Source organism: Lolium rigidum, chromosome 6 (genome assembly GCF_022539505.1).
Source record: "Lolium rigidum isolate FL_2022 chromosome 6, APGP_CSIRO_Lrig_0.1, whole genome shotgun sequence".
NCBI classification, from domain to species: domain Eukaryota; kingdom Viridiplantae; phylum Streptophyta; class Magnoliopsida; order Poales; family Poaceae; genus Lolium; species Lolium rigidum.
In genome coordinates, this window is record NC_061513.1 from 237,388,759 (window position 1) to 237,413,955 (window position 25,197).

General features: G+C 43.2%; 1 protein-coding gene across 2 annotated transcripts; it reads left to right on the forward strand.

The window, feature by feature from the left end:
* The first annotated feature begins 24,200 nt into the window (after nucleotides 1-24,200).
* On the forward strand, nucleotides 24,201-25,188 carry LOC124668653 (cyclin-J18-like). 2 transcript variants are annotated; one of them, XM_047205755.1, is made up of 4 exons: nucleotides 24,201-24,388; nucleotides 24,496-24,594; nucleotides 24,672-24,703; nucleotides 24,785-25,188. In XM_047205755.1, the coding sequence occupies exons 1-4, from the start codon at nucleotides 24,254-24,256 to the stop codon at nucleotides 24,942-24,944; spliced, it is 426 nt and encodes a 141-aa protein (XP_047061711.1). In that variant the 5' UTR covers nucleotides 24,201-24,253; the 3' UTR covers nucleotides 24,945-25,188. The 2 variants fall into 2 exon arrangements, with proteins under 2 accessions (XP_047061711.1, XP_047061712.1); XM_047205756.1 differs by having other exon boundaries at nucleotides 24,672-24,689.
* Nucleotides 25,189-25,197: the final 9 nt, after the last annotated feature.

Consider the following 25,197-nt stretch of genomic DNA (forward strand, 5'->3'; position numbering starts at 1 on the left):
GCCATCTCTCACCCCTCTCACCTCTAGCCTTGCCAACCATGTCCTTCTGCTCCCCCTTGCTCCACTGAACCTAACTGAACTAGCCTTGGTAGGAGAGGAACGCCACAACATCGGGAACACGTCGTGCCTACGACGTCCAGGGCATGCCAGGGTTGGCATGGGCGCCGCCCACGGGCGCGCCAGAGCACGCGTCGCCTCGTCGACTCGTGATGACCCACAAGTATAGGGGATCGCAACAGTCTTCGAGGGAAGTAAAACCCAATTTATTGATTCGACACAAGGGGAGCCAAAGAATATTTGTAAGCCTTAACAGCGGAGTTGTCAATTCAGCTGCACTGGAAACGGACTTGCTCGCAAGAGTTTATCGATAGTAACAGTTTTATAGCAGTAGCAGTAGTGAAATATCAGCAGCAGTGTAACAAAGACAACAATAGTGATTATAGTAAACAGCAGGATTAAAATACTGTAGGCACAAGGATGGATGAACGGGCGTTGCATGGATGAGAGAAACTCATGTAACAATCAAAGCAGGGCATTTGCAGATAATAATAAAACGGTATACAAGTACTAATCAATCAATAGGCATGTGTTCCGTATATAGTCGTACGTGCTCGCAATGAGAAACTTGCACAACATCTTTTGTCCTACCAGCCGGTGGCAGCCGGGCCTCTAGGGAATCTACTGGAAATTAAGGTACTCCTTTTAATAGAGCACCGGAGCAAAGCATTAACACTCCGTGAACACATGTGATCCTCATATCACCGCCTTCCCCTTCAGTTGTCCCAATTTCGGTCACTTTGGGGCCTCGGGTTCCGGACAACAATACGTGTATACAACTTGCAGGTAAGATCATAAAACAATGAATATCATCATGAATTGATAACATGTTCAGATCTGAGATCATGGCACTCGGGCCCTAGTGACAAGCATTAAGCATAACAAGTTGCAACAATATCATCAAAGTACCAATTACGGACACTAGGCACTATGCCCTAACAATCTTATGCTATTACATGACCAATCTCATCCAATCCCTACCATCCCCTTCAGCCTACAGCGGGGGAATTACTCACACATGGATGGGGGAAACATGGCTGGTCGATGGAGAGGCGTCGGTGGTGATGATGGCGATGATCTCCTCCAATTCCCCGTCCCAGCGGAGTGCCAGAACGGAGTTTCTGGTCCCGAGACGGAGTTTCGCGACGGTGGCGGCGTACTGGATGGTTTCTGGCGACTTCGACTTCTCGTCTCGCGTTTTTAGATCGAAACCCTTAAGTAGTCCAGAGGAGGGCGTCAGAGGCTGGCCGAAGGGGCCACACGCTAGGGCGGCGCGCCCCCCCTCCAGGCCGCGCCGGCCTACTGTGTGGGGGCCCTGGGCCTCCCCCAGGCCTGCCCTTCTGGCTCCGTGAATCTTCTGGAAAAATAGGCCCTTCGACATAAATTCCGGGGATTTTCCTGAAAGTTGAATTTCTGCACAAAAACGAGACACCAGGGCAATTCTGCTTAAAACAGCGTTAGTCTGTGTTAGTTGTATCCAAAATACACAAATTAGAGGCAAAACAATAGCAAAAGTGTTCGGGAAAGTAGATACGTTTTGGACATATCAACTCCCCCAAGCTTAGCTTATTGCTTGTCCTCAAGCAATTCAATTAACAACTGAGTGCGATAAAAGAACTTTCACGAACACATTTGTTCATATGATGTAAATATTCTCATGATATGGACAAGTACTTAGGCAATTCATAATAAGATACATGCAAATAAGATCATCTAATAGCTATGTCAATCATGGAAAGGTACCAACAAATTAATAATAAGCATCATGAATCATGTCTATCAGCAGGATTGCAATGTTCATAAAAGGATATGATAAAGTGGTATCTCGCTTGCTCGTATTTGTACAACAAAACATAAATGCTCGGACACCTTTGAAGTTCATGGAAAGACTGGAAGTAGAGATTATCAAAGATAAAAGCATCAAAGTTATACCACAGTTAATCACATTTTGGGACAAGCATATTATACTAAGAATGACAGTTGTGCTCTCAAGAAGGTGCTCAAAGAAAGGATGGAGACACAATGTAAAAGTAGAAGATTGACCCTTCGCAGAGGGAAGCAGGGATTAACATGTGCTAGAGCTTTTCATTTGTAAAACAGGAGTAAAATTATTTTGAGAGGTGTTTGTTGTTGTCAACGAATGATAATGGGTACTCCAACTACCTCGTCAACCAGACTTTCAAGAGCGGCTCCCATGAAGGACGTTATCTCTACCAGCAAGGTAGATCATCCCTCTTCTCTTTTGTTTACACACGTATTTTAGTTTCATTATGGATGACACTCCCCCCAACCTTTGCTTACACAAGCCATGGCTAACCGAATCCTCGGGTGCCTTCCAACATTCACATACCATGGAGGAGTGTCTATTTGCAAATTAAGTTGCTTACCGATAAATCGGGGCAAAACATGTGAAGAGAATTATTAATGAAAGTTGATTAATTGGGGTTGGGAACCCCGTTGCCAGCTCTTTTTGCAAAATTATTGGATAAGCGGATGTGCCACTAGTCCATTATGAAAGTCTGTCAGGAGTAAATGACAAGATTGAAAGATAAACACCACATATTTCCTCATGAGCTATAAAACATCAACACAAATTAGAAGTATTTTGAAGGTTTAAAGGTAGCACATGAGAATTTACTTGTAATGGTTTGAAATGCCATGCATAGGTATTTATGGTGGACACTCTGGAATAACTTGGTTTTCAGGGGTTTGGAAGCACGAGCAGTGTTCCCGCTCAGTACCAGTGAAGGCTAGCAATAGAATGGGAAGCGACAATCAAGAGAGTAGTAACTGTCATAATCATGCTTGCGACAAAATAAATTAACGGAGGCATAAAAGTGATACAAGAACTCTGAGGTAAAGTAAATCATCGAGGCCTAATTGACTTTTTGTTCAGTCATATGCATGCGTGAGCATGTGCCAAGTTGATTCAAGTGAATTATTCAGAGGAGGATACCACAATGTCATACCTATCTATGAATAAAATAATGCAAGCAAATATTTGTGATATGCTACTCATATTAATAAATTGGAGCTAAGCATGAGAGATCATGAACTACTACACTTTCTTAAATGACATATACCTCACATGAACCAACTAAGCATGCTCACATGGATGAGTATATGTACAAAAATGAAAACAAATAGAGTTCATACCAGCCTCTCACCACAGTCGAATTGTCGTAGATTGTCATTATTGCCTTTCACTTGTGTAGCTTGAATAATATGAAATTAAAACCAAGCTCCAGCCACCGAAGACCATTGAACTCCATAATGAACTTTACAAAACCAAAAAAGAACAGCAAATATTTTTGGTGTTTTCGAATTGGGAACAAGAACAAAAGGAATCAAGCAAACAAAGCAAAATCTTTTTGGATTTTCTTATGGCAAACCAACGATAGCAAATAAAGCAAAATAAAAGCAAGAAACCAAAATAAACAAATGGTAAAGAGAAACAACAGAAATATTTTTGGTCTTTTGTGTTTTAGGAAAGAAACAAAGCAAAAATAAGAAAATGAAAACTAAAAGAGTCACATAAACACAAAGCAGCAGAAATTCGTCAAACTTGACAGCAGTACAGTAATCGATTTTTAAGAAATTCTTCTGCTGCTCAGCTCGAAAAGTGTTCAACTAGTGAAAGTTAGATAACAACCTGGGGAACATGCAAAAAAATTGGCTTCGCAAAATAACGTACTGGCTGTTTTTGAGAATTTTTTTAGTATCAGTCCAGAATCTGTTTTCAATCAGCACTTCCCCAAATACCATCTCCCTCTTATTAGAAAACCACTTTAAGAAGCTAAACAAGTATGTACAAGTATCCAGCAACTATAATATGCAAAGAATGAGTGATGCCGGTATACCTCCCCCCAAGCTTAGGCTTTTGGCCTAAGTGGAGATCAACCCCAGCGAGGGTTTCCACGCCGGTGGATCATACATGGCGTAGTCATAATAAGGTCCCGGTGCAGAAGAAAAGGGTGAAGGCTCCTCATGCCCAACATGTTGATGCGAAGAACTTGCTGCATCGGATGACGAGTCGAGGTGTTCCTCGGCCTCCTCCGTGCCGTCTCTTGCATGGTGGCCATCTTCCTCTATGTATGCATTCAGTTCACCTTCCGTGACTGACCAATCCTTCCTAGAATCAAGGTTAAACAGAACAGGTGCAGGCAATCCTACTAGTTTTTCAGTTTTCTTAGTTGTTCTCCAAGTTTTCTTGTAAAATGTTATCTTGTAAGACAGGTTACTCAAATTAGACAAATCAGAAACAAATTCATGCTTAATCTTGGAGACTATGTCAAGTTTCTCTATGGAGAGCTGAATATCAAGATGGTGAGGTTCTACACCATGCATAGCTAATAAACGAGAGGCGATGAGACCTCCACAAATTCCGCCCTTCTCACGGTTAGTAGCAAGTCTATAGGCTATCAAAGCACCCAAATTATAAGTCCTATCACCTTGTAATGCAGCAGCTAGAAAAGCTAAATCCTGGATAGATAACTTACTTGCATTCTTTCTAGCAAGAACGCACTTGGTGATGAAATAAGCAAAGTAGCGAATAGCTGGGAGTTGAATACTACTGATTTTACCACCATCCCCTGAGAAGCTTTTTCCATGACAAATCATCTTGTAGAGACTCAAGAGCTCCTGCGGCAGTCCCCTTATCTTCTCGCATGATCCCCATTGTGGCACTCTAATTGCTGTACAAAAATCAGCAAAAGGCAAGTTGATAGTTTTATTATAAATTTTGTATTGAACCATGGGGTTAGTTTGGGAACAAATGAGTTCAAAATCCTGCACTACGGACATGGTTAGTTTTGCATATTGACTAGGTTCACCAACAACAAAACCTTCCAACCCTGCATTAGCAATAAGATTTTGAACATCCCACAGGATTCATGCACTCCTCATAAAATCAACGCATGGGTAGTAAGAGGGGTATACTCCTTCTTCGCGATGAACTCTCATAACTTGTTGCACCTCCAATTCTGGTTGGTTGAGTTGGTGCCTATTCCACTCCATTTTCTGAAATTTTTCAACAAACAATATAAAATTTGATTTGGTGTCATATTATTGAGGGAAACTACTATAGGAACTTGGTAGAGTACTAAACATGCATCAAAACTAATTTTTACAACTTAGAACAAGCATGCAAGCTCACTAAACATGTTACCTACAGCAGCAAAATATTCAAGATATACTCAACCAAACAAAATTCTACTTGGATAATCGGAGGAGTCACATACCGGAGAGCAAATGTGCCAAATTTCAGACAGAAATCTGGGCTAAGCAAAGAGATCGAAAAATCTTGAGCTCTTGAGCAGAAACGCGAGTGAGAGAAAGCTGGTGCGAGTTTTTTCGGGAGAGAGATGAGATAGGAGAAAGAGATGAAGAAGTGGGGCAAGGAGGGGCCCACACAACAGGGTGGCGCACCCCCCTTGCTGGCCGCGCCGGCCTGTGGGGTGCCACCCTGGGGTGCCCCACTGGTCATCCCCATGTGCTCCCAGGTGCCTCTTCGAAAAATAAGGCCAATGGTATAATTTTTGTGAATTTTTGAAAACTTTGAAAAATGCACATTTCTGGGTATTAAACTTATTATTACTGGGCAGAAAAAGATTTTTGAATCTCTAATTAACTAAAGAACTTTGCAAAACAAAAATGCTACAACAAGTAGAACAAGTGGAGGAAGAAAGAAATGTTGTTTAGTTCCTCTATGTATATAAAATGAATTTGTTAACAAGGTTGATCAAGTCTTGCCACCAAATAAATTTTACATAGCATAAGAAGAAATAAACCTCAAATCAATCATGTTACCTTGAATTGTATTGATATGGATCCAATCATAATATTTTGATATCCTTCTTTAGGCTCATATATAGGACAATCAATAGTTCACACTTTGATAGTTCTCACATTAGAAATGGTATTAACTCCACATACTTTATCAATCCTCTTGGGAAAATAAACGGTATGCTCCTTGTCATCAACATTGAAAGTAATGATACGTCTAATTTCTTATGTTCCATGCCACATTATTGATGATATCTACATGTTTTATACACATTATATGTCGTATTTATGCATTTTCCGGCACTAACCTATTAACGAGATGCCGAAGAGCCGATTCTTGTTTTCTGCTGTTTTTGGTTTCAGTAAATCCTACAAAGGAAATATTCTCGGAATTGGACGAAATCAACGCCCAGGGTCCTATTTTTGCACGAAGCTTCTAGAAGACCGAGGGGGAAAGGAAGTGGGGCCACGAGGCGCCGCCACAACAGGGCGGCGCAGCCCAGGTCTTGGCCGCGCGGCCCTGGTGTGTGGGGCCCTCGTGTGGCCCCCCGCGTTGCCCTTCCGCCTACTTAAAGCCTTCGTCGCGAAACCCCCGCATGCGAGAGCCACGATACGGAAAACCTTACCGAGATGCCGCCGCCGCCAATCCCATCTCGGGGGATTCCGGAGATCGCCTCCGGCACCCTGCCGGAGAGGGGAATCATCTCCCGGAGGACTCTTCGCCGCCATGGTCGCCTCCGGAGTGATGAGTGAGTAGTTCACCCCTGGACTATGGGTCCATAGCAGTAGCTAGATGGTCGTCTTCTCCTTATGTGCTTCATTGTCGGATCTTGTGAGCTGCCTAACATGATCAAGATCATCTATCTATAATTCTATATGTTGTGTTTGTCGGGATCCGATGGATAGAGAATACTATGTTATGTTGATTATCAATCTATTACCTATGTGTTGTTTATGATCTTGCATGCTCTCCGTTATTAGTAGAGGCTCGGCCAAGTTTTTGCTCTTAACTCCAAGAGGGAGTATTTATGCTCGATAGTGGGTTCATGCCTCCATTAAATGCGGGACGAGTGACGGAAAGTTCTAAGGTTGTGGATGTGCTGTTGCCACTAGGGATAAAACATTGATGCTATGTCCGAGGATGTAGTTATTGATTACATTACGCACCATACTTAATGCAATTGTCTGTTGTTTGCAACTTAATACCCGGAAGGGGTTCGGATGATAACCTCGAAGGTGGACTTTTTAGGCATAGATGCATGTCTGGATAGCGGTCTATGTACTTTGTCGTAATGCCCAATTAAATCTCACAATACTCATCATATCATGTATGTGCATGGTCATGCCCTCTCTATTTGTCAATTGCCCGACTGTAATTTGTTCACCCAACATGCTATTTATCTTATGGGAGAGACACCTCTAGTGAACTGTGGACCCCGGTCCATTCTTTACATCCGAAATACAAATCTGCTGCTATTGTTCTTTACTCGTTCTTTGCAAACAATCATCATCCACACTATACATCTAATCCTTTGTTACAGCAAGCCGGTGAGATTGACAACCTCACTGTTTCGTTGGGGCAAAGTACTTTGGTTGTGTTGTGCAGGTTCCACGTTGGCGCCGGAATCTCTGGTGTTGCGCCGCACTACATCTCGCCGCCATCAACCTTCAACGTGTTTCTTGGCTCCTCCTGGTTCGATAAACCTTGGTTTCTTTCTGAGGGAAAACTTGCTACTGTCTGCATCACACCTTCCTCTTGGGGTTCCCAACGGACGTGTGTCAACTGCACGCATCAAGCTCTTTTTCTGGCGCCGTTGCCGGGGAGATCAAGACACGCTGCAAGGGGAGTCTCCACAATCCAATCTCTTTACTTTGTTTTTGTCTTGCTTTACTTTATTTACTACTTTGTTTGCTGCATTATATCAAAACACAAAAAATTAGTTGCTAGTTTTACTTTATTTACTGTCTTGCACTCTATATTAAAAAAACACAAAAAATTAGTTACTTGCATTTGCTTTACTTATTTCAACATGTTTCCTCTTAATTTTACTGTGAAAGATATACCAGTGGGACAAGGGTCTATAATTGGAAGAGATAATATAGAAGAATTTTTCACCCATATTAGTATGCATGAAGATCTTAAAGATATACCCTTTGCAAAAGCTGTCCCTACTTATGAAGATGCCTCTGTTTGTTTGGTACGCATGATGGAAGCTAGATTTATTAGTCTCAACCCCATGATACAACACATGTTTCTTACACTTTCTGATATGGAGCGGGGAGAGAAGAGAGAATTTGTTCTAAAAGTCTTAGTGCGAGAATTTGCAGATATAGCTAAAGAAGCTAGAAAAGTTTTTATTAAGCACAAGAAACTTGGTTCATTCCCAGATTTTAAAAGAACACTTGAAAAGATGGACATGGATAGAATAAGGTACACTAATAATATTAATGATGGTGGGGAGATTAAAGCACCAATACCATGTAAGCTCCTAGCGATGCACGAAGCTCTAGATGATAATTATGCTTGGCTTGTTCCCGAAAATTTGTTTGATGAGAGTAGCAAGCCCAAGACTAATGAAAAGGGAGCCGCTGAAACTTATGTATCCAGCATACTATGCATGGTTGAGAAAACTCCCAACACCCCCGGTAATAATGTCGATGCATCATCTCTTGATAACACTTGATATACACTTTCTGCGCCTAGCTGAAAGGCGTTAAAGAAAAGCGCTTATGGGAGACAACCCATGTTTTTACTACAGTACTTTATTTTATATTTGAGTCTTGGAAGTTGTTTACTACTGTAGCAACCTCTCCTTATCTTAGTTTTGTGCATTGTTGTGCCAAGTAAAGTCGTTGATAGTAAGGTTCATACTAGATTTGGATTACTGCGCGATGCATGATTTCTTTGTCTGTCACGAATTTCGACCTGCCTCTCCGTAGGTAGCTCGGAAAAATATGCCAATTTACGTGCGTGATCCTCGGATATGTACGCAACTTTCATTCAATTTGGGAATTTTCATTTGAGCAAGTCTAGTGCCTCAATAAAATCCATCTTTACGGACTGTTCTGTTTTGACAGATTCTGCCTTTTATTTCGCATTGCCTCTTTTGCTATGGTGGATGAATTTCTTTGTTCCATTAATGTCCAGTAGCTTTATCCAATGTCCAGAAGTGTTAAGAATGATTGTGTCACCTCTGAACATGTGAATTTTTATTGTGCACTAACCCTCTAATGAGTTGTTTCGAGTTTGGTGTGGAGGAAGTTTTCAAGGATCAAGAGAGGGAAATGATACAATATGATCAAGGAGAGTGAAAGCTCTAAGCTTGGGGATGCCCCGGTGGTTCACCCCTGCATATTTTAAGAAGACTCAAGCGTCTAAGCTTGGGGATGCCCAAGGCATCCCCTTCTTCATCGACAACATTATCAGGTTTCTCCCCTGAAACTATATTTTTATTCCATCACATCTTATGTGCTTTGCTTGGAGCGTCGGTTTGTTTTTGTTTTTGTTTTTGATTGAATAAAATGGATCCTAGCATTCATTGTGTGGGAGAGAGACACGCTCCGCTGTTGCATATGGACAAATATGTCCTTAGGCTTTACTCATAGTATTCATGGCGAAGGTTGAATTTTCTTCGTTAAATTGTTATATGGTTGGAATTGGGAAATGCTACATGTAGTAATTCTAAAATGTCTTGAATAATTTGATACTTGGAAATTGTGGTGCTCATGTTTATGCTCTTGCATCATACACTTTGCACCCATTAATGAAGAAACACTTAGAGCTTGCTAAGTTTGGTTTGCATATTTGGTCTCTCTAAAGTCTAGATAATTTCTAGTATTGAGTTTTGAACAACAAAGAAGACGGTGTGGAGTCTTATAATGTTTACAATATGTCTTTTATGTGAGTTTTGCTGCACCGGTTCATCCTTGTGTTTGTTTCAAATAACCTTGCTAGCCTAAACCTTGTATCGAGAGGGAATACTTCTCATGCATCCAAAATCCTTGAGCCAACCACTATGCCATTTGTGTCCACCATACCTACCTACTACATAGTATTTCTCCGCCATTCCAAAGTAAATTGCTTGAGTGCTACCTTTAAAATTTCCATTCTTTACCTTTGCAATATATAGCTCATGGGACAAATATCTTAAAAACTATTGTGGTATTGAATATGTACTTATGCACTTTATCTCTTATTAAGTTGCTTGTTGTGCGATAACCATGTTTTCTGGGGACGCCATCAACTACTCTGTGTTAAATATCATGTGAGTTGCTATGCATGTCCGTCTTGTCTGAAGTAAGGGAGATTTACCACTTTAATGGTTAGAGCATGCATATTGTTAGAGAAGAACATTGGGCCGCTAACTAAAGCCATGAATCATGGTGGAAGTTTCAGTTTTGGACATATATCCTCAATCTCATATGAGAACATTAATTGTTGCTACATGCTTATGCATTAAAGAGGAGTCCATTATCTCGTTGTCTATGTTGTCCCGGTATGGATGTCTAAGTTGAGAATAATCAAAAGCGAGAAATCCAAATGCGAGCTTTCTCCTTGGACCTTTGTACAGGCGGCATAGAGGTACCCCTTTGTGACACTTGGTTAAAACATGTGTATTGCGATAATCCCGGTAATCCAAGCTAATTAGGACAAGGTGCGGGCACTATTAGTACACTATGCATGAGGCTTGCAACTTGTAAGATATAATTTACATGATACATATGCTTTATTACTACCGTTGACAAAATTGTTTCATGTTTTCAAAATAAAAGCTCTAGCACAAATATAGCAACCGATGCTTTCCTCTTTGAAGGACCTTTCTTTTACTTTTATGTTGAGTCAGTTCACCTATCTCTCTCTACCTCAAGAAGCAAACACTTGTGTGAACTGTGCATTGATTCCTACATACTTGCATATTGCACTTGTTATATTACTTTACATTGACAATATCCATGAGATATACATGTTACAAGTTGAAAGCAACCGCTGAAACTTAATCTTCCTTTGTGTTGCTTCAATACCTTTACTTTAATTCATTGCTTTATGAGTTAACTTTTATGCAAGACTTATTGATGCTTGTCTTGAAGTACTATTCATGAAAAGTCTTTGCTTTATGATTCAGTTGTTTACTCATGTCATTACCATTGTTTTGATCGCTGCATTCATTACATATGCTTACAATAGTATGATCAAGGTTATGATGGCATGTCACTCCAGAAATTATCTTTGTTATCGTTTACCTCGCTCGGGACGAGCGAGAACTAAGCTTGGGGATGCTGATACGTCTCCGACGTATCGATAATTTCTTATGTTCCATGCCACATTATTGATGATATCTACATGTTTTATACACATTATATGTCGTATTTATGCATTTTCCGGCACTAACCTATTAACGAGATGCCGAAGAGCCGATTCTGTCGTTTTCTCGCTGTTTTTGGTTTCGGAAATCCTACAAAGGAAATATTCTCGGAATTGGACGAAATCAACGCCCGGGGTCCTATTTTTGCACGAAGCTTCCAGAAGACCGAGGGGGAAAGGAAGTGGGGCCACGAGGCGCCGCCACAACAGGGCGGCGCGGCCCAGGTCTTGGCCGTGCGGCCCTGGTCTGTGGGGCCCTCGTGTGGCCCCCCACGTTGCCCTTCCGCCTACTTAAAGCCTTCGTCGTGAAACCCCCAGTACCGAGAGCCACGATACGGAAAACCTTACTGAGACGCCGCCGCCGCCAATCCCATCTCGGGGGATTCTGGAGATCGCCTCCGGCACCCTTCCGGAGAGGGGAATCATCTCCCGGAGGACTCTTCACCGCCATGGTCGCCTCCGGAGTGATGAGTGAGTTGTTCACCCCTGGACTATGGGTCCATAGCAGTAGCTAGATGGTCGTCTTCTCCTTATGTGCTTCATTGTCGGATCTTGTGAGCTGCCTAACATGATCAAGCTCATCTATCTATAATTCTATATGTTGTGTTTGTCGGGATCCGATGGATAGAGAATACTATGTTATGTTGATTATCAATCTATTACCTATGTGTTGTTCATGATCTTGCATGCTCTCCGTTATTAGTAGAGGCTCTGGCCAAGTTTTTGCTCTTAACTCCAAGAGGGAGTATTTATGCTCGATAGTGGGTTCATGCCTCCATTAAATGCGGGACGAGTGACGGAAAGTTCTAAGGTTGTGGATGTGCTTGTTGCCACTAGGGATAAAACATTGATGCTATGTCCGAGGATGTAGTTATTGATTACATTACGCACCATACTTAATGCAATTGTCTGTTTTTTGCAACTTAATACCGGAAGGGGTTCGGATGATAACCTCGAAGGTGGACTTTTTAGGCATAGATGCATGCTTGGATAGCGGTCTATGTACTTTGTCGTAATTCCCAATTAAATCTCACAATACTCATCATATCATGTATGTGCATGGTCATGCCCTCTCTATTTGTCAATTGCCCGACTGTAATTTGTTCACCCAACATGCTATTTATCTTATGGGAGAGACACCTCTAGTGAACTGTGGACCCCGGTCCATTCTTTACATCTGAAATACAAATCTGCTGCTATTGTTCTTTACTATTCTTTGCAAACAATCATCATCCACACTATACATCTAATCCTTTGTTACAGCAAGCCGGTGAGATTGACACCCTCACTGTTTCGTTGGGGCAAACTACTTTGGTTGTGTTGTGCAGGTTCCACGTTGGCGCCGGAATCCCTGGTGTTGCGCCGCACTACATCTCGCCGCCATCAACCTTCAACGTGCTTCTTGGCTCCTCCTGGTTCGATAAACCTTGGTTTCTTTCTGAGGGAAAACTTGCCGTTGTACGCATCACACCTTCCTCTTGGGGTTCCCAATGGATGCGTGTTGTACGCGTATCAAGTAACTTTTCCTTTATTGCAATCAATAACAGCCCCTGCGGTGTTAAGAAAAGGTCTCCCAAGAATAATAGACATATTATCATCTTCAGGCATTTCCAACACAACAAAATCAGTTAATATCAAGCGGTTATTAGTAACTTGAACAGGAACATCCTCACATATACCAACAGGAATAGCAGTAGATTTATCAGCCATTTGCAAAGATATATCAGTCGGTATCAACTTATCTAAATAAAGTCTCTTATAAAGAGAAAAAGGCATAATGATACGTCCATTTTGCATCACTATTTTATATCATAATTTACTGTTATTCATTGATATATTTCATATTTAGAGATGATACTAATGTTATTTCATCTATTTTGCATGTTTCATGATTATCGGAGAATCGCGCACCAGAGTCAGGATTCTGCTGCAAAAAGCACCGTCAGAATGCAATATTTCGGAAGATCAACAATTGACGGAAATTACACGGAAAATCTTATTTTTCCAGAAGATGGAGAGAGCCAAAAGGAGGAGCCGAGGAGGGCCGCCATGGGCCCCCCCATAGGCCGGCGCGGGCCCAGGCCTGGTCGCGCCGCCTTGTGGGGAGGGGGCCCACAGCCCCCTCTGGCCTCCTCTCCTTCGCGTATTTCTTCGTCCCGAAAACCCCAGAGGATAATCACGAAGAGTCACAGCCGCCTCTGCGGGGCGGAAAACACCAGAGAGAAAAGAGCTCTCCGGCAGGCTGAAATCTGCCGGGGAAATTCCCTCCAGGAGGGGGAAATCGACGCCATCGTCACCGTCATCGAGCTGGACATCATTGGGGTCATCATCACCATCATCTCCATCATCATCACCGCCATCTCCACCGCTGAACCTCGTCACCGCTGTAACATCTAGGGTTGAATCTTGATTGTTTGGTAGGGGAAACTCTCCCGGTGTTGATTACTACTTGTTATTGATGCTATTGAGTGAAACCATTGAACCAAGGTTTATGTTCAGATTGTTATTCATCATCATATCACCTCTGATCATGTTCCATATGATGTCTCGTGAGTAGTTCGTTTAGTTCTTGAGGACATGGGTGAAGTCTAAATGTTAGTAGTGAATTATGTTGGGTAATATTCAATGTTATGATATTTAAGTTGTGGTGTTATTCTTCTAGTGGTGTCATGTGAATGTCGACTACATGATACTTCACCTTTATGGGCCTAGGGGAATACATCTTGTATTCGTTTGCTAATTGTGGGGTTGCCGGAGTGACAGAAACCTGAACCCCCGTTGGTATATCGATGCATGAGGGATAGCAGGATCTCAGAGTTTAAGGCTGTGGTTAGATTTATCTTAATTACTTTCTTGTATTTGCGGATGCTTGCAAGGGGTATAATCACAAGTATGTATTAGTCCTAGGAAGGGAGGTGCATTAGCATAGGTTCACCCACACAACACGTATCAAAACAATGAAGATTAATCAGCTATATGAAGCGAAAGCACTAGACTAAATTCCCGTGTGTCCTCAAGAACGTTTGGTCATTATAAGTAAACAAACCGGCTTGTCCTTTGTGCTAAAAAGGATTGGGCCACTCGCTGCAATTATTACTCTCGCATTTTACTTACTTGTACTTTATTCATCTGCTATATCAAAACCCCCTGAATACTTGTCTGTGAGCATTTACAGTGAATCCTTCATCGAAACTGCTTGTCAACACCTTCTGCTCCTTGTTGGGTTCGACACTCTTATTTATCGAAAGTACTACGATAGACCCCCTATACTTGTGGGTCATCAAGACTATTTTCTGGCGCCGTTGCCGGGGAGTGAAGCGCTATTGGTAAGTGGAATTGGTAAGGGAAACCTTTACTGTACGTGCTAATTTTATTTCTGCTCGCTTGCTATAATTCATTATGGAGAGGTCTTCTCTTGAATTCCTCTTTGGAAAATCTACTACTACTGCAAAGGTAGTGGATGAGGCGCCAGGTGAGAAAGAGGTTCCATACAAAATACCTATGAAAATTATTGAACGTGTTGTGGATAACCGCTATGAAGGGGATGGAACTGTTCATCCTGGAGATCATTTACTGTTTTTACATGAATTATGCGGGTTATTCAAATGTGCAGGTATTGCTATGGATGAAGTTAGGAAGAAACTATTCTCTATATCGATGTCTGGTAAAGCAGCGCATTGGTATAAATTGCTGAAGAATAGGGATTCTCTTGATTGGGAGGACATTGTGCCTTTATTTTATTCTAAATTCTATCCTCCAAGTGAAATTCACAAAGATCGGAACCGCATATATAATTTCTGGCCTCATGATGGAAAGAGTATTGCCCAAGCATGGGGGAGATTGAAGTCGTTAATGCTCAAATGCCCCATTCATGAGCTTCCTGGTAATATTATTATTGATAATTTCTATGCAAGACTGTCTTTTCAAGATAATACTTTGCTGGATACTTCTTGTTCTGGATCATTTACACGCAACAAAGAAGAGTTTAAAAGGGACCTTCTTGATCGGATCTAGGAGAATACTGAAGGATGGGAGAACGACAAAGATAGAGAGTCGGGTATAAACTATGATTATAAATGCATTGAAGTTTTTATGGATACTGATAAATTTCGTAATATGAGTGCTACTTATGGTCTTGATTCTCAAGTCGTTGCAAATTTTTATAAAGCTTTTGCCTCTCACTTTGAATTGCCTAGGAAGAATTTTGATAAGTATCATGAACCTTATAAAGATAAAACTGATCCATCTATAAATAAATGTGCTATAATTGAAACTGTTGATCATATTCTTCCTGAAGCTTATATTGAAAAAACTCCTTTCCCTGCTAAAATGAAGGAGTACTCTGTTATAACTAGTGCGGTTAATAAAAGTGCAAAGAAACCTATAGAACCTGAAGAACAAATAAAGTTGAACCTGCTATTGCAATAGTTAAAGATCTTGTGACTGAAAATGTGGAAGATGGTCATATTATTTTCTGTGAAGATGCTTCTAATATTGTTTCGCCTCCTAATAAGTCTAGGAAAGCTAGTGTTCCTATGCTCTCTGTTAGAATTGGTGATCATTGTTATTATGGTTTATGTGACATTGGTGCAAGTATTAGTGCCATTCCTTATGAGCTTTATACGGAGATCATGCATGAAATTGGTTCTTGTGAACTTGAAGATATTGATGTGGTTATTCGGCTAGCTAATAGAGAAACTATCTCTCCTATTGGTATTGTTCGAGATGTGGAAGTTCTATGTGGTAAGATTAAATATCCTGCTGACTTTTTGGTACTTGGTTCTGCTGCTAGTAAGTCTTGTCCTATCATTTTTGGTAGACCTTTTCTAAATACTTGTGGAGCTGTTATAGATTGCAAGAAGGAAAAAAATTGTAACTAAATTTGCTGGTGAATCTTATGAGTTTAATTTCTCTAAATTTGCCAAAACTCCTTATAAAGCTGATCTGCCTAATAATGATTTTAGAGTTGAACAGTGTGCGTCTATTGCTCTTGCTCCTAATAATCCTTTGCAGCAACATTTGGAGGTAGTGAGAGTGAAGTCTTTAGGGAAGAAAGGAATGAGCTTGATGAAATTTTCCTTCGTCAACCTATTCTTAAACATGACTTGTCGGTTGAAGATTTAGGTACAACACCACCACCAAAGGAAGATCCTGTTTTTGATTTAAAATCATTGCCTGATAATCTTAAGTATGCTCATATTGATGATAAGAAAATATATCCTGTTATTATTAGTTCTAAGCTTTCAGATTTTGAGGAAGAAAGGTTATTGGAAATATTGAAGAAACACCGAGGAGCTATTGGCTATACTCTTGATGACTTGAAGGGGATTTCTCCCTCTATTTGCCAACATGCTATCAACATGGAAGATGATGCAAAGCCTGTTGTTGAACATCAGTGTTGTCTAATTCCTAAGATGAAGGATGTGGTAAGGAATGAGGTATTAAAACTTCTTGAAGCTGGTATTATTTATCCTATTGCTGATAGTAGATGGGTTAGTCCTGTGCATTGTGTTCCTAAGAAAGGAGGAATGACTGTTGTGCCTAATGATAATGATGAGCTCATCCCTCAAAGAGTAGTTGTAGGGTATAGAATGTGCATTGATTATCGAAAAGTTAATAAGGTTACTAAGAAAGATCATTACCCTTTACCCTTTATTGATCAAATGTTAGAAAGGTTGTCTAAAAATACTCATTTTTGCTTTCTTGATGGTTATTCTGGGTTCCCACAAATTGCTGTTAAAACTAAAGATCAACAGAAAACCACTTTCACTTGTCCCTATGGAACTTATGCTTATAGGCTTATGCCTTTTGGTTTATGTAATGCTCCTGCTACTTTTCAAAGATGCATGTCTGCTATTTTTCATGGATTTTGTGAGAATATTGTAGAGGTATTCATGGATGATTTTTCTGTCTATGGGAATTCTTTTGATAATTGCTTGCGAAACCTTGATAAAGTTTTGCAGAGATGTGAAGAAACTAACCTTGTTCTTAATTGGGAGAAATGCCACTTTATGGTTAATGATGGAATTGTATTGGGACATAAAATTTCCGAGAGAGGTATTGAAGTTGATAGAGCTAAAGTTGAAGCAATTGAGAAGATGCCCTATCCTAGGGATGTTAAAGGTATTCGTAGTGTTCCTGGTCATGCTGGGTTTTATAGGAGATTTATTAAAGACTTCTCCAAGATTTCAAAGCCTCTTACTAATCTACTTCAAAAAGATGTACCTTTTGTTTTTGATGATGATTGTAAGGAAGCTTTTGAAACTCTAAAGAAAGCCTTAACCACTGCTCCTGTAGTTGGACCTCCTGATTGGAACTTACCTTTTGAAATTATGTGTGATGCTAGTGATTTTGCTCTAGGCGCTGTTCTTGGACAGCGAGTAGATAAAAAATTTAATGTTATTCATTATGCTAGCAAAACTCTTGATGCTGCTGATACGCGTACAGCACGCGTCCGTTGGGAACCCCAAGAGGAAGGTGTGATGCATACAGCGGCAAGTTTTCCCTCAGAAAGAAACCAAGGTTTATCGAACCAGGAGGAGCCAAGAAGCACGTCAAAGGTTGATGGCGGCGAGATGTAGTGCGGCGCAACACCAGGGATTCCGGCGCCAACGTGGAACCCGCACAACACAACCAAAGTACTTTGCCCCAACGAAACAGATGAGGTTGTCAATCTCACCGGCTTGCCGTAACAAAGGATTAGATGTATAGTGTGGATGATGATTGTTTGCAAAGAACAAGTAAAGAACAATAGCAGCAGATTTGTATTTCAGATGTAAAGAATGGACCGGGGTCCACAGTTCACTAGAGGTGTCTCTCCCATAAGATAAATAGCATGTTGGGTGAACAAATTACAGTCGGGCAATTGACAAATAGAGAGGGCATGACCATGCACATACATGATATGATGAGTATTGTGAGATTTAATTGGGCATTACGACAAAGTACATAGACCGCTATCCAGCATGCATCTATGCCTAAAAAGTCCACCTTCAGATATCATCCGAACCCCTTCAAGTATTAAGTTGCAAAACAACAGACAATTGCATTAAGTATGATGCGTAATGTAATCAATAACTACATCCTCGGACATAGCATCAATGTTTTATCCCTAGTGGCAACAGCACATCCACAACCTTAGAACTTCCCGTCACTCGTCCCGCATTTAATGGAGGCATGAACCCACTATCGAGCATAAATACTCCCTCTTGGAGTTAAGAGCAAAAACTTGGCCGGAGCCTCTACTAATAACGGAGAGCATGCAAGATCATAAACAACACATAGGTAATAGATTGATAATCAACATAACATAGTATTCTCTATCCATCGGATCCCGACAAACACAACATATAGAATTACGGATAGATGATCTTGATCATGTTAGGCAGCTCACAAGATCCGACAATGAAGCACATGAGGAGAAGACAACTATCTAGCTACTGCTATGGACCCATAGTCCAGGGGTGAACTACTCACTCATCACTCCGGAGGCGACCATGGCGGTGAAGAGTCCTCCGGGAGATGATTTCCCTCTCCGGCAGGGTGCCGGAGGCGATCTCCAGAATCCCCGAGATGGGATTGGCGGCGGCGGCGTCTCGGTAAGGTTTTCCGTATCGTGGCTCTCGGCATCGGGGGTTTCGCGACGAAGGCTTTAAGTAGGCGGAAGGGCAACGCGGGGGCCACACGAGGGCCCCACACACCAGGGCCGCGCGGCCGAGGGCTGGGCCGCGCCGCCCTGTTGTGGCGGCGCCTCGTGGCCCCACTTCCTTTCCCCTCGGTCTTCCGGAAGCTTCGTGCAAAAATAGGACCCCGGGCGTTGATTTCGTCCAATTCCGAGAATATTTCCTTTGTAGGATTTCTGAAACCAAAAACAGCAGAAAACAACAAGCGGCTCTTCGGCATCTCGTTAATAGGTTAGTGCCGGAAAATGCATAAATACGACATATAATGTGTATAAAACATGTAGATATCATCAATAATGTGGCATGGAACATAAGAAATTATTGATACGTCGGAGACGTATTGATGTCTACGTCAATGGTCCTTCATTGCGCTGGCCCCGACGCGTGGTTCGGCTTGTTGCATCAATTTGGATGTTGATTGTGGTGTTTGTTGATTAGTTTATATGAGGAATCATCTCGTACTAAAATATCATCAGGACACGAGTTTCTAGTCTTACATGTTGCTCCCGGATGAGACCGAGCGGCATGCACGCCCATGCCTCACTTAACAAACTAACTAACTACTTTAGACGTGAATAAATGATGGACCGCGATGTGTGGATTGGCTCAACCATAGTTCAGCGGAGCCTTAACCAAGTTAGTCGTTATCCAATATAATATTTATCCATCCAACGCACACCCTAGTCGTCTATATATTCGTGCACTCAATGCATGTTGCTTTCATTGTCTCCACGATCTGACTGTCTTCTGCTCACTCGAGATCAACATGGCCGGAGGTTTTGCAGTAGACGGTAAGGCCAGCTCCAGAGGCCACCGAGGATTCAATGCAAAGATTACATGGTATGTATGGATCTGTGGAATAATCGCTGCTACCTGTGGGCTCATGTTTAGATAAGATATTGGCATCTCTAGTATACTTGTGTCTCTTCTCCAATTTGATGTGATTTATTGTTGCGGATCTAGTGCATCCAAGTGATTCCATCTGATGGATGATATTACGTTGCACAAGAGGTGTGACAGCCACGGATGATTTCCGGTGAGGTTCTTCCCGATGGTGTACACACGGAAGCATCGTGCCTAGGAGAACAACTATTACAAGTTCGACGACCAGCGGCTACGGCTCGTCACGTCATCTCTCTACCTGGCCGCGCTCGCCACCAGCTTCGGGGCGTCCCTGGTGTGCACGTGATTTGGCCACAAGCGCACCATGCAAGCCGCCTCCATCATCTTCCTAATCGGCATCGGGCTATGCGCTGGCGCCGTCAACATCGTCATGGTCATCATCGGCCACATCTCCCTCGACATCGGCGTCGGCTTCAGCAACCAGGCGGTGCCACTTTTCTCTCCGAAATCGCGCCGGCGCACATCCGCAGTGCGCTCAACATCCTCTTCCAACTCAACGTCAACATCGGGATCCTTGGGAGCAAGGTGGCCCCTTGCCCCTTATTCTTCCTTGGACTTGGTGCTGGTATGGAGGAGGTTTTCCCCCTCCTTGGTGGCTGCCAAGGAGGAGGATTTCGTCACAATGGAAGGGGTCCTCCAAAACAAGGGTTTCCCCTCAATATATAGAGGTGGAGATGCAATCTTGGACATGGGATTGATGCCCCTTTGATCCAAGGATTCTTGGGCACCTCTAGAACCTTCCTAGGACTCCCCTCTGTACTTTATGAGCCATAAAGTCGTGGCTTGGCCGAATCCATCAAATATGGCAAGAGTTTGTGTCAATGACATCACCAATTTTCGGGTTTCCAAAACTGTCTATGTCCCTTCAGTAATACCGTGACCACGGGAGCATACAAACTTCGATTGGGGAGTTTTTATGTTAAATTAAAGATATAGAAATTCTCCACAACTTTGTCAATTAGCACTTTTTCATTTGACACTCTTTTTGGGGATCCGCAGGGCCATCTTTGAAAACGGTACTGCGGGGACAGATTTGAGGAAACTCCAGATTTCACCATAGTGATCGGTTTTCTTCCATATTTGTCTATTTTCTACGTAACAAAGTTTAAAACAATAAATTGTGCACTTTTGCAACTATTAATAGGTTACTTCCAATAAATATAATAAAAGTTTCAATATAATAAGAATTTTAGTGCAATAAACTACAAGGTTCATGTATGTATTTTACATGCATCACCAAGGCTTTTCTCACTGCCACATACGTCATGAACATGCTCATTAGTCACGACACTTATGTAAATCGCCTCCTAGGTAATCAGCATGACAAGACCCCACTTCGAGTTTTTGGATGTGCATCCAAAAATATGCGCCCACATGTTGGTGCCATGCTTAGACAGGAAAATACTCTTGCTTGATTCATCTCTTTGAAACTCTGCGATCACATGGATCATACATGTGAAAATTTGAGACAAAATGATACTTTTCCCTACATGGGTGGCTGCATAACCTGCGGATTGAAGCTCCACCTATTTCATAGGCAATTTTATATTTTCTCGTTTCGATATGTATTCCGCCATTTTCCCATTTCTTGGATACTTTGAGACTTTTAAAGGGTCGTGTGCATAGGTCAGGAGTAATTGCTTATTCAAGTAATAAAAGCGCCGATTATCGAAAAAATCTTTCCACTAAAAGAGAAAATAATCATCAATTACTCACATGCCAATGCTGCTAGGTACCATCGCCTCCTATGTACAAAAAAAAATCAGAGCCTACCTATTCATCTGATTACAGAAACATGACTTTCCCAAACCAGGAAATCTCGTCGATTTTGCGTCAAACCGCTTGAAGCAACCACTGTTCTCTCGGGCCGGCAATGCAGCAGCCTGGTTTCATGCAACTCATGCTCTCTCGAACCGACGAATGTGCTCCAAGGTGAAACTAGTCTCATATTCTTGTGCACATCATGATGGCCCTTCTCATCGGCGTCGCCGGGACGTGTCCTAGCAAGCCGGTGGATCAGTACACCTCTTCGAAGAGCACCAACACGCCTGTTTAGATCATATGCACCACCTCATGCCGCACGATGTGTCCGTTGCTGCTCTCCATCCCGGAGACGGTCCTTGCATCCTGCGTGTAGCGACGTATGTCGAGCCTGTCGTACGGGCTGGCATCGTCCTGGCAGCCACACGACCGCCCGCCCTCGAGATCCGTCCCGCTATGTACCTTCCATCGTCGGTGATCTTCTTTGCCTCAAATCCCAGAGTCACCAGCGAGACTGGCGAGAGCAACGTACTTGAGCGTATCACAAGCAGAGGAGGTCGCTCAGCCATAGAGGCGGGACTGGGCGTCGGCCTCAGCCTATCTTTTTTTCCTCGCGTGGAGGCTCGTCACAAGCATAGCTGAGGCGAGCGCGACATGTCGGCTCACGCTGGGAGCCCTCTCACTGGCTCTACCGCTAGGGCGCCAGGAGCCGCGTCAGCAGATCTCTTGTTGATGCCGTGAGGAGCAACGCCGGAAGGTTATCACAATCAGCTTCTTCCTCCATGTCCTGTGAGTCTTGGGCCCCGGTATAATTGGCCATCAACGACATCGCCCGATGCCCGACCGTCCGGTCTTCTCCCACCTCCTGCGAGTCCTAGTTCGATGGAGAGCACAGTTGCAGAAGGCGCTCCCCTTAGCGACCAAGGCCTTCCTCCTGGCTTCTCTAGCGGCGGCGCCTACGTCAATGGTCCTTCATTGCACTCGCCCTAACGCGCGGTTCGACTTGTTGCTTCAATTTGGATATTGATCGCCGCGTTTGTTGATTAGTTTGTATGAGGAATCAATTGTACTGAAATATCATCCGACACGAGTTTCTAGTCTTACACATTACTCCCGGGTGAGACCGGGCAGCATGCATGCTCATGCCTCACTTAACAAACTAACTAACTACTTCAAATATGAATAAATAATGGACCGCGATGTGTGGATTGGCTCAACTATAGTTTAGCGGAGCCTTAAATCCATCCAACGCACACCCTGGCCCTCTATATATTCGTGCACTCAATGCTTATTGATTTCATTGTCTCCATGACCTGATTGTCTTCTTCTCGCTCGAGATCAACATAGCCGGAGGTTTTGAGGTAGACGGTAAGGCCAACGCCGGTGGCCACCGAGGATTCAAGGCAAAGATTACATGGTACGTATGGATCTCGTGGAATAATCGCTGCTACCTGTGGGCTCATGTTTGGATACGACATTGGCATCTCTCGGTATACTTGTGTCTCTTCTCCAATTTGATGTGATTTATTGTTGCGGATCTACGACATCCGAGTGATTTCATCTCGATGGATGATATTACATTGCACAGGTGGTGTGACAGCCATGGATGATTTCTTGGTGAGGTTCTTCCCAATGGTGTACGCGCGGAAGCATCGTGCTAAGGAGAACAACTATTGCAAGTTCGACGACTAGCGGCTACAACTCTTCACGTCGTTTCTCTACTTGGCCGCGCTTGCAGCCAGCTTCGGGGCATCCCTGGTGTGCACACAATTCGGCAGCAAGGGCACCATGGCGCCATCAACATCGTCATGCTCATCATTGGCCGCATCTCCTCGGCATTGGCGTCGGCTTCGGCAACCAAGCGGCGCCGCTGTTCTTTGCGAGACGAGGAAGGTCCACGAGGCGACGAACTTGTGACGACCAGACGCCGCAGTCCCTTCTCCCTCGCCACCACCTCCCAACGCCGGAGTTGTCGACGGAGGAGGCAAGAACCGAGCGGATGCACCCGTGGAGTTGGGGGCAGTGGTTTCGCCACCTAGATCTCTTTCTCGGGAGCGGTTGGTAGGGGTTGGTCAAGTATTTAGTTTGGAAATGTTCCCTTGCTGGTTAGGGTGATTTCAATACTTTCTCCAGTTCAAAATAATTGGGCAAATTTTAGTTGGTAGGAGTATCATTTGCCATGAGAAAAAAATGATAATTTTGATGCAAATGATCTTTTTAGTTGGGCCGCTTATCTAGTTATTAGTAAATGGGCCACCCTCTTCTGTACTTCACCTGCTCGCCGTCGTCGTGACTCTGCTGCAACGGCTTTCCTCTCCGGCGCCGTCGTGGTGCCTTTCTCCGGCGCCGGCGCCGGCGCGCCACCATGGGAACCGTGGATGAGGGGGACGCGATGGAGGTGGCGGCGGCAAGCGGGTGGCCCGGTTCCTCCCGCCGGAGCCACCTCCTCCAGTTCCTCCTCCACGCCTCCAAGGTAAACCATCCACCATTCCTCCCTTTCCGATCGAAACCCCAACCAAACTAAATCTCACCTGCTAACCCTCTGGCAGCGGCTCGACCTCCGGCCCATCGTCAAGTACTCCGCGCTCGAGTTCTTCGACGCGCGCTTCCTCCCCGCGCTGCCGAGGTGATTCCCCGTCGATCTCCGACACGCAATTTCGGTTTTTATAGCTGGGGCGCCGGCCGCTATTTTATTCTTTTCAACATGCTCGCGCGCGGCAGGAAGATGGGGTTCTGCGGCGCACGAAGCGGCCGAGCCGTCAGGTCCTGGCTGGTCGAGCCCCTCAGGGACAGCAATCTGCAGCTCTTCGCCCTCGTCGCCGTGTGGATCGCCAGTAAGGTGATACGATACGGTCTGCATTTTTTTTATAGCGAACTCTGTATGTGTGCATGCATGCCATGGGAAGCATCATAACTACCTTCCTTTTTATGCTATTGTCTGTTCAGATCCATGAGATGAGACCACTGGCAGTGAAGAGCCTCAAGGCGCTCAGCGACCGCATCATCGCCGACCAGCATTTCACGTGCCGTGATTTCGCTGACGCCGTGAGTTTCACGACCCATCGTCTTATTTTACTCTTCCATTCTCATGGTGACTAAAGGTGTTTGTCATAATGCCTCAGGAGCTGGTGTTCATGGAGGTACAGCTTCAGCGGTATAACTGAAATGTTTTCTATATGTCGCCATATTTTCTCCCGGTGCTATATACTCTGCTGGTTTGTTATGGGATCTGTAGGTATTGGATTACAACATTGGATGCACAAAAATTGCTTTCATACACTTGGAAGAGCTCCTCATTCAGTTCAGGTTCTTTGAATCGTTTAAATCATTTGCTAATCGCTGACCAATGCTCCAATTTTAATAGTACTTCTATTAGGAGCTGTGTTATAAATTGAAAGTGATAGCCTTTAGAACCAACATATATACCTACTGAATTACTAGTTAGTAATAAACATTAATTGTTTCATAAACCTGATGTTCTATAAGGTCCACATCCATTTATACTGGCCAATGGATTATATGAGAAACTGCACGACAAACATGTGGACTAATAGTTGGTCACTAGAATTAGAATCTGTTGCATTCAATTCCTCACTCCCCAAGAGCAGTTCACTTAGCTCTCTGTAAGTATTTACTTCTTAGTGCAGA